Source organism: Cynocephalus volans, chromosome 2 (assembly GCF_027409185.1).
Source record: "Cynocephalus volans isolate mCynVol1 chromosome 2, mCynVol1.pri, whole genome shotgun sequence".
Taxonomy (NCBI): Eukaryota; Metazoa; Chordata; class Mammalia; order Dermoptera; family Cynocephalidae; genus Cynocephalus; species Cynocephalus volans.
In genome coordinates, this window is record NC_084461.1 from 129,393,465 (window position 1) to 129,403,538 (window position 10,074).

The 10,074-nt window shown below is 39.5% G+C and overlaps 1 protein-coding gene across 1 annotated transcript; it reads right to left on the reverse strand.

The window, feature by feature from the left end:
• Nucleotides 1–2,403: 2,403 nt before the first annotated feature.
• GPR151 (G protein-coupled receptor 151) lies at nt 2,404–3,681 on the reverse strand. The gene is given in 1 exon segment (XM_063087664.1): nt 2,404–3,681. A coding segment is annotated over 1 exon segment (1,278 nt).
• Nucleotides 3,682–10,074: the final 6,393 nt, after the last annotated feature.

Below are 10,074 nucleotides of genomic sequence, written 5' to 3' on the forward strand. Positions count from 1 at the left end.
TTTTTTCCTTTCTTATGAAGTTCATTTTTATAAATGTATTGAGTGATGTTTCAGTTTTAGGAGAAGTGAAATTGAAGTGCTTGTGAAAAGGAATACAAATGTAGAAATATGACTCATGCAGAGGTGAAATTTCTAGAATGCCTTATTTTTGTTATTTTGAATTCCATGTAGTATTGTTTGCCCACTCACTACATTCTGTTTCTCATGGTAGAGAAGTATGAAGAAAATGGTTTGGTGATATCTATTATAATTTCCTACTTCTGTCTTAAAGTATTTGGGTTTGATCATATAAGGTGCAAATCAAACTTTTCTATGCAGATGTTTAAAGAGATCAAGTCAGAACTTTGTGTATACATTTCACAATGGAAGACTCGTTGTAATTACACTTTGTTCCAGTATCAGCCTCTTGATTTGGTGCTTATCAGCAAACTTTGACAATCCGTTTACTCTAAGACCTGTGCCAGTGTTGAGGTCAGACCTCCTCATATAGCCCCATTGATGATGATTTTGAAATGATAATTCAAGACAAAGACAGCTTTAAGCCTTCAAAAACTATCTGAAGTAAAACAGTTGTTTTTATTTCATTACAAGTGTCAAACACCAGAAGCTTATATCCTACATTTACTATATATAATGAGCATAAAAACCTTTAATTCAAACAGATCATCACAGACAATTTTAATGGTAATCCTTTGTATAACTATTGGATCACAAAACAATATTTTAGATTCTTAGGTTAAACTGTGCTTTATTTGAACATGTGAGCTTCAAATAAAATTTGTAACGAACCAAGTAAAACGAAAACAGTCCTACCTTCTGTGTTAAAAAGCAAACTGAGACTAAAAAAGAAAAATCCCAAAACCCACAGACTTAACATAAAACAAAAAACAATAGTCTTTCCACGGCATATTCTTTATATTTCATATTCTCCACTGCTTGCCCTAAAGTCATTTTTTCCCCCTGAGAGGAACCCCTCCATGAATATCCCAGAGTTTCACTCTAAAAAAGTCAAGAATCAGGGCCGGCCTGTGGCTCACTTGGGAGAGAGTTGTGCTGACAACACCAAGTCAAGGGTTAAGATCCCCTTACCGGTCATCTTTAAAAAAAAAAAAAATCAAGAATCATGGATAAATGTTCTTATTACATGTAAAAGGGGAAGAAATGTATCATAATCATTATGTTTTATTAGGTAAGATTTGCCTTGTTATAAAATTAATAGTAATTGTCTATTACTCAAATTTTACCATATGTCTGGGAACACAAAATTTAATTGCTTTTCTTTTTGCATTGCCCTTGTACTTTTTATTTTCTATTCTTAGCCAAATTCTGTCTTGTGTCTGAATTTTCTCTTTTGCATATTAATCTCTTTTTCTTGTGTTATCCTCATTATTTTTATAACTTAGAAACGCTGTGATATTTTAAAAGTTGAGCTGGGTTCAAGTTTAATGTTATGGGTAAGTTTAATACCATTTAACAAGATCACCATCTCTATCCCCCTTCTATATTTGAGGCTTGCCTTTAATCAGTAATTAATGCCTATATTGTTAAACATAGCTTATAGTTTATCTTAGAGAAAGATTTTGGGAGGAACAAATTTTTGCTTGTAGAAGAACAACTTTTTTCATTTTGGAAGAGGCTGGAAGACAGTTTTTAAGTTCTTTTTTCCTATATCAGTATAGAATGTCATGCTAGGCTGCTAACATTCTGAGACTTAGAAACTTGAAGACTCATTCAGGGAGGTTTAAAAAGATCATTTAATCAGGCTTTAGTATAAGGCAAAGTTTAAATATATTTAAACAGCCAAAAATAGCCATGGTTTGAAATTAGAATTAGAATAAGGTGAAAATCCTTATTCTGTAAACTTTGGTCATGAAAGTTATGGATTTTCATCAACTAAATTAACATTTATTAAGCAGATGAAGATAACTCTTAAGTAAACTTGCTAATGTGTTAAAGAAGAATCTCAAGTGGAAGTAGATTTTGAGCTTTCGTTATATGAAATGAAATTTGGTAGGTGAAGTAAGGGCCAGCAGATTCAGGAAGAAACAAGGTAAAGGGGCTCAACTTTTGACAAACTACCCCAGCCAGTACAGTACAGGGCTGGTTCTAAGGGGTGCCCAGCAAGAAAGCCATTGTGAACAAGTGGCAGAATATCTGGGCTCTCTAATCACTTTATGCAAATGAATTCTTTGGACAAGCAGGTTATAAATCTGAAACATAATTATTACTGCTAACATGATATTCCACTTACCAGATGGCACATCTTGAAAATGCAGATTATGAAGCATTTTTGTAATTCCTAATGGTAACAATTTTACTATATATGGTAATGTCAGCAATATTGATAAGCAGCAGTACAAGTAAATACAATAGTCACAATTTGTTTTGCTTTGAAATTTAAATCTATTTGTCACAACCCCCTGTCTCTTGATCTTCATGTTCCCAGGGGATAGGGTCATTGTCTTCTACAGAAGGGACTGTGTCCCTTTCATGCCAAAACTGCTCTACATCAGGGAGAACGGGAATCTCTGCCTTCTCAGTTTTCTCTTTGCTGGAGGATGAAGAACCAGGTTTCTCTTTCTCTGGTATGGATATTGGGGACTCTGGAGATGAGACCTTGTCAGGAAGGACCTCTGAGTTACCAGCTGGTGTTTCCTGAGACTCTGAGGCAGTCGGAGTTTTTTTGGTTATCATCCATTTCCATAAGCCTTTCAAGCCTTCCTTAAACTCCTCTGACATCACTAGAAAAATGAGAGGATTTGCTAAAGAGATGGAAAACATCAGGACTTGTGACAGGGCTATGAAACCTTGTGGTGGGGTTGGGCTTCCAGCCTTCAGATGCCATACCCACAACCAAGCTATCCACTCAGGGAGCCACAGAAAAGCAGAGGTGATGGCGATGCTCAGCAACATCACCGTGAGTTGCTTTGAGCGCATCTGGTTTCTAAGATTTTGAGTCTTAGTTCCTCGTTTTTTACATTGGCCATAAGCTCTCCAGAAGTAAAAGCTGGCAAAGAGCAACGGAAGGCAAAATACCAGGAGAGGGTAGAGCTTACCAAACACTGACACAAACTCTTTGGCTGCAGCTGGTACATCTATGAGGCACATTTCCACACCTGCGTGATGGCTGGTTTTGCTAAAGAACCATTCAGGCAGGGGTAACAAGCTGGCTGCAGTCCAGATGGCCACCAGCACTGCCCAGATGGTGCAGTTGTGGATACTTACTTGCTTGGCTGGGTCACTTGCATACATGAAGCATACTTTGGCCACCGCTACGATTGTCAGACTCTTGGCTGCCATGCACGTGTGGGTGAACCAGTCAGAAGACTTGCAGACAAATGAACCTAGATCCCAAACACCTTTGGAGTATGCTGTAGCTCGGACAGGTGCAGAAAACAGCAGGAGAGAGAGATCAGCCAGGCTGAGATTCAGAATCAAGGAGTGGATCATGGATGGCTTTCCTTTCCAGGCACTATGAAGGAGGATGCCAATCACACACAGGTTCCCCACGAAGCCCACCAGACAGACAGCCACCAACAGAGCGGGGACGATGGTCCTCCAGTCCTTGGAGTCAGAGGGCAGGTACCCTCCGGCAAAGTGGAGGTGAGCAAAGGACACGTTCATGGTGCTGTATTGTAGTTAAGAGTCTGCAAAGGCAGCTGCCAGCATCACCTTTTGCATCCAGCTCCTTACAGAAGTTAGCTTCTTATTTAGGTTTGTCTTTCCGCCTTGGCTCTTTTGCATAGGAAATGAACACTCTGACATCAGTATCAAATGACACCTCTGGACCCTCCCTTATTTCCTGAGAGCAGAATGTGGAAGGTTGACGGCTAAGATCTTCTCTGCTGCATACAATACTTGTGACTGCACTGAATGACAGGCAGCAGGAGCACATGGTTGCTGCTCATTAGCAAGTCTAATGCCAAATTGTCAGCCCTGTGGAGTATTAAAAATATACCCATAAATGATAAATGAGAAGAACATACACATAAGAGGGATATGTTCCCAGGGGATCGCTAGAGCCAGTCAAGGCAATTATTTTCAACCAGCTGTTTCTAAAATCTTGACTGTGGTCTGTAATTCAGTAAATATGACATCTGAACCAACTCTTTTATACTTAAGCATGTGTCAGAATCACCTGGATAACTTGATCCAGTAGGTCTGGAGTAGGGCCCAATAATTTGCATTTCTAACAAGTTCCCATGGGATGTTGATGCTGTAGGTTGAGAGATCACACCTAGAGAAACACTTTTAAACTGAGAATCAATGCTGCTTCTCCCTCCCCCTTTGCAAAGATGAGCTTCCTCTTCTTTTACCCAACTCTCACCCCCACCTCAGCCCTACAACAGCTGGCTGAGATCAAACAGCTGGATAAATGAAAAATGTTAGAAGTCCTATTTAATAAATCTAATTATGGATATTCTAATTTTAGTCTATTGTGAGTTTTTAGAGGTAATTTTAGATCTCCAAATGAGGGCTGCTTTATATATATCAGTAAGAATTTCAACAAGTGATGGTGATGAAGGAAACCAAATGATGAGTTAATCTTTTCAGAGAAAATTCCTAAAGGACTTGCCAAGACAAGAGAAATAAAAGAAAAATAATCTCTTTGTGGAAAACATTTAAGAGATTTTTAAAGAAAGTGACATTTTAACATTGAGAAAAGAAAAAATTCTCAGATTATTCTAGAAAAAAATTATTCTAGAACCAGTCTTGAAATTTTATAATGGGCAGTGGGTACTACCCTGTGTGGCTAAATCAGAAATGCTTTTAATATGATATAGTGGAGAGTGTGCTGGGCTGGGAGTCAGACCTCTGGATTCTGGTACTAATATGCTTTCACCACTTTTTTTTCCAAATTTTATTTAAAAATTTTATTTATTAGTGTATTCATTCTTACAAATCATGATATTTCTTTATGCCCTTTGCCCGACCTATCACTTCCCCAAACCCTTTTCCCCTCCCTCCTCCTATTTCTAGCATCCTTAGGTTTGTTCTCTCCTTCTGAAAGTTCAACTTATTGTTGTGGTCTTTCTTTCTTTCCTTCATTCCTTCCTTCTTCCCTCCTTCCCTCCCCCACTTCTTTCCTAGCAGCTAGTTATGAGTGAGAACATGCAGTATTTCTGTTTCTTTGTCTAGCTTATTTCACTTAACATAATTTTCCCCAGACTCATGTATGTTGTTGCAAATGGCAGAATTTCATTCATTTTTATGGCTGAGTTGCAGAGGGTTAACATCTTGTGATATGTTCTGCTAAGAGGATGGCCATGACCTCTGGCCACAGCCAGAAGAGATACATGGCGTCAGTACCCATGCGGACATGCTGCACACAGCATTTCTCAGGATGATAACAGCAGCTGTTGGAAACTACTGCATCCTTGAACTCAAGGGAGTATGCAGTATAGTCTATTCAAATAAAATTTCAGGAGGTTTTTCCCCTGGGGCTCCCCCTCCTTTATCCGTGTCCGCTTACTTTTCTCATGGCTTTCATAATAAATATCCATTGGACTTTGGCTCTAGGCCTTCACTAGCTTGGTGAACGGTTGCTCCTAGTCCCTCGGTTGCAAATGCCATTGTCTCCAAGTAGTTCATTACCGTCTCTGCTTTGACATTTGCCGCATTTTGGTGACCCCGACGTGATACTTTATACAGGCCATTCCACGGAATGGTAAGATATCTCCCTAAGCCTTTTCAGGATAAGAGATGCGTCCTCCCATATTATGGGGCATTGGGAATTTAACTGACTTCCCTCGGCGAGGTTTAACACATTCTTTTTCAGACTAGGAGCTGCTCTTATTTGCTTAGGCTGCACTGACTTTCTCCTTTCTTATGGGAGTTAGCTTGGTGTAGTCCCTCTGGGCCTCTCATTGCTTTCAAATACCTGGGCTTTGAGTAATCCTTGCATCTCCATCACTGAGAGGATAGTGACACTGAGTAGTATTCCATTGTGTATGTATACCACATTTTCTTTATCCAGTTGTATGCTTTCACCATTTTTTTTCTCAGAAAAGGAAGGGTATGACATTTTTAAATTGCTCAAGACCTAGAACTCAATAAATGAGTACTGATGAGTATAGCTATTGAGAAAACTGTCAGTGGTGCTGGGTTTCTTTGTTTCCATTTATTTACTTTCCCTTTCCTTTTTTTCTTTTTCTTTTTTTTTTTAACCTCTGTGGTCGTACCTACAAAACAGTAAATTGGGGCAATGCCTTGTCCCAGCAATGCACAGTAACTCCCAGCTAGTACTGTGGACAATGCAATATCTTTAAGTCTCATAGCTTTTAGGAGTGAAGAGGCTCACACCATCTAATGGGGAAGAAAGTGGGGGAGGGGTGCAGAGGAACACCTTGAGTGACACTTAGAGCAAATGAACATTTTCAAATTATGGACTACAGGAAAGGTTGTTCTATCTGATGTATGTGGAAGAGATCAGTACAGGACCAAAAAACAAATACTACTTTACATCATGGCTTAGAAGCTTATGACACTCAAGTTTCCTGAAGATGTATAAGACAAAAAGCTAGAGACAAGGTGTTTGGGTCGAAGGACTGGAAGACTGAACTTTCTATATTCTTTTGGAGGAAATTTATTATAACTCTTTATTTAAAAATAATTGTAAACTTATAGAAAAAAATGCAAAAATAATACAAAGAATTACCTTATATGCTTCATCCAGGTTCGCCAATTGCCAACATTTGCCACATTTGCCTTCTCTCTCTCCCTGTATATACACACATACACACATGCACACATGATATAGATATACATATATACAAATACGTGTTTTTATTTTCTGAACCATTTGAGAATTGAAAATGAGTTTTTGAGTTTTCTTCCTGGATTATCATTAGCCCACAAAAATAAAAATGAGATTACGTGCTTGTAACAAAAAGCAATTTTCTCCACTGGTAACCCTCATTACCCTATTTGTCTTAGATTGTTCTGGCTGCTATAGATAAACTGGGTGACTTAAACAATAAAAATTTATTTCTCACAGTTCTAGAGGCTGGGACGTCCATATCAAGGCACTGACAGATTCTGTGTGTTGTGAGGGGCCCGTTTCCTGGTTCATAAATAGCCATCTTTTTTGTTGTGTCCTCACGTGATGGAAGGAGGGGGTTTCTCTTGGGCCTCTTTTATGAGGGCATTAATCCCCATCATAAGGGCTCTGGCCTCATGACCTAATCATGTCCCAAAGGCACCACCTCCTGCTACGATCACCTTGGGGGTGAGTATTTCAACATAATGAATTTTGCAGGCACATAAACACTCAGGCCATAACAACATCCAAGTTTCACTTTTTCTTTTGAATATCAGCACCTGGACATCTGAGTATCTGACAAATGTAATATGTAGCTTGTATCCACTTTTTCATCATTTAAAAATAATTTCCATTTGAAGGAAAAATGTAACTTAACAAACCTTAAAGAAAACGTAACGTGCATTTCTCCTATTTGTATTATAAGTTGAAGTTATTTTAATCTTTGTTGAAAGCATACTCACTTTAAAAATATGGGATTAAATTGTATGTTTAGTAGGCATTTGTCAAGTTTCCTTATTTTTATCTATTTTTGGAAGTTGCCTAATATTGGAACATTTTCCTGTTTGATAGATAGAAGGGATTCTTCGGAGAAATGACATGGGTGAGTTGGATAGAGCAGAACAATATAGAGAAAACATTACGACTTATTTGGGATGAAAAGTGGAAACAACCCTAATGTCTATCAGCTAGTGAATGGATAAACAAATGGCTATATTAATACAATGGAATACTATGCAGCAATTAAAAGGAATGCTAAATGCTACAAAATGGATAAACCTCAAGAACACTATGCTGTGTGAAAGAAGCCAGACACAAAGACCACTTACTGTAAGATTCCATTTATATGAAATGTCCTGAAAAAGGCAAATCTACAGAGACAGGAGGTAGAACAGTGGTTCCCTGGGGCTAAAGGTGGGAAAGAGGAATGACTGCACATAGGCACAAAATATCTTTTTGGGGTGATGGAAATGTTCTCAAATTGGATTTTGAGGATGGCTGCACAACTCTGTAAATTTACTAAAAACCTGGAATTGTACACTAAGAATGAGTGAATTTTACTGTAAAGTATACCTCAGTAAAGCTGCTTTCAAGAAAGGGGTTATCTGGGATAGAGTAAAGGTAAAGACCAGACTTTCCTGTTCCTAGAATGCTGAGTAGCCTCCAATAGAGTGGATATTCTACTCTGAGACTGACTTAAAAAAAAAAAAAGAAAACCCTGACAGATTTATGGAGAAAGGGAGAGATTGTGGCCTAGAAGGACCAAGCCAAAGGACAGCATTAGGTGAGAAAGGATATGAGGGGAGCAGGAGGAAAGGGAGACCCAGAATGTTGGAACTTGGAATCTGCTGCCTCTGACTTCTGGTTTCCTTGGCTTGGAAACAGGCTTTTTCAGCAAAGCCTTCTCCCTCTACTTCCACACTCATGCTAAGGCCCTAGTAACACAGCAGCTGCCACCACCAAATAGCTGGGTTCTAGGTTGCTTTTCCTGACAGGGACACCACCCATAGTGACATTGCTAAGAAGTGACCCCCGGAAACCGAGAGGCAGTAATAAAACAATGAAAAATCTGAGCCGTAGGCATTTTTTTTTTTTTAAGTTGCAAGGGACCTCAACCAGCTTAATATCCGAAAGAACCCAGACAAAGCAAATTGGTGGTCAAGCTTTTAAGTGGTTTCTGATAAGAGCAGAGCTAAGTGTGATCTCTTAACAGGACTGGGCAAAGTTTATCCTATAGATCAGTTCCAGGGAAGGGCTAATAATAGTGACAATCATTTATCAAGGGTGTCTTCAGTGCCAGCCTCTGTGCTAAGTGTTCCAGGCAATTGGATCTTCACACCAACTCCTGGTGAGGGTACAATTACTGTAGTGGATTGAATTAGGACCCCCCCCCCCAAAAAAAAAACTCACTGAAGCTTGAATTGTGTCCTGCAAGTTTTATGTTAGCCCCCACTATGACTGTTAAAAGGGTGGGAAATCTTATCATTGTAATTGAAAGGTGGGGCCTTGAGGAGGTGATTAGATTGTAGGACCATGCTGTAGTGAATGGATTAAAAATGGTGGTCATGGGCATGGTTCTGAGGGCTTTAAAAGAAGAGAGAGGAGAATCTGTCTTGCTCTCTGCTCCACTATTTTGCAATATGATACTCTGCTGTCACTGTCACCACCACCAAGGCTCTCACCAGCTGGGTTGCCTAGACTTTGGACTTCACAGCCTCAGAAACTGTAAGCGATAAATTTTGTTTTCTTTATAAATCACCCAGATTCAAGTATTTTGTTATCAACAAGAAGAGACTAATACAATTACTATCCCTTATTTACAGATGATGACAATGAGGTGTAGGGAAATGAAATAACTTGCCTGTGGGTCGGTAGATCACACAGCTAGTAGATGACAGGATTGAGATGGAATCTCCACGGGTCTGACTCCAGTTGGGGTTCCTGAGCTATCCTGACCCACCACAGAAATTGTGGGATACTGTTCTTTGAACAATGCAATTCTCAGATTGGCAGTGTTCAGTTCAACAAGCATTCATTGAACCTTTTGCCACTGGGAATATAAAGCTCGTGGACTTTCAGCGAATATTTACTGAGCCACTTTCTCCTCTTGCCAGGCATAATGCTAGAGCCGCCGAACTCAGGGTGGTAAAAGGAGTCCCTTTTCTTGAGAAGCCACAATCTAGTGGGAGAGATGAACAAAGAAGAAATTTCAATGACAGTGACATTGTCATGGAAGATTACTGGTTGTTGTGGAAGCCAGGAGAAGAGGCACCTGAGTTGGGTGGGTGGGTGGGTGGGAGGGTCGGGTCAGGCAAAGGCATCCTGTGAGAAAGAGCATCTAAGCTGAGACCTCAGCTGCGCACCTACTTACTCATCTCTGCTGGAGTCTTTTTGGAGTTTATCATTGCTGTGTATCCAGTACACCCCTGTATTAAACTAACATCAGAAAACAGCTGCTTCTTATCAGATAAGTTAACATTGTTTGCTTCGGGTCTTGAGAGTTAACCTCTCCTTCTATTACCCACAGCTTTTCA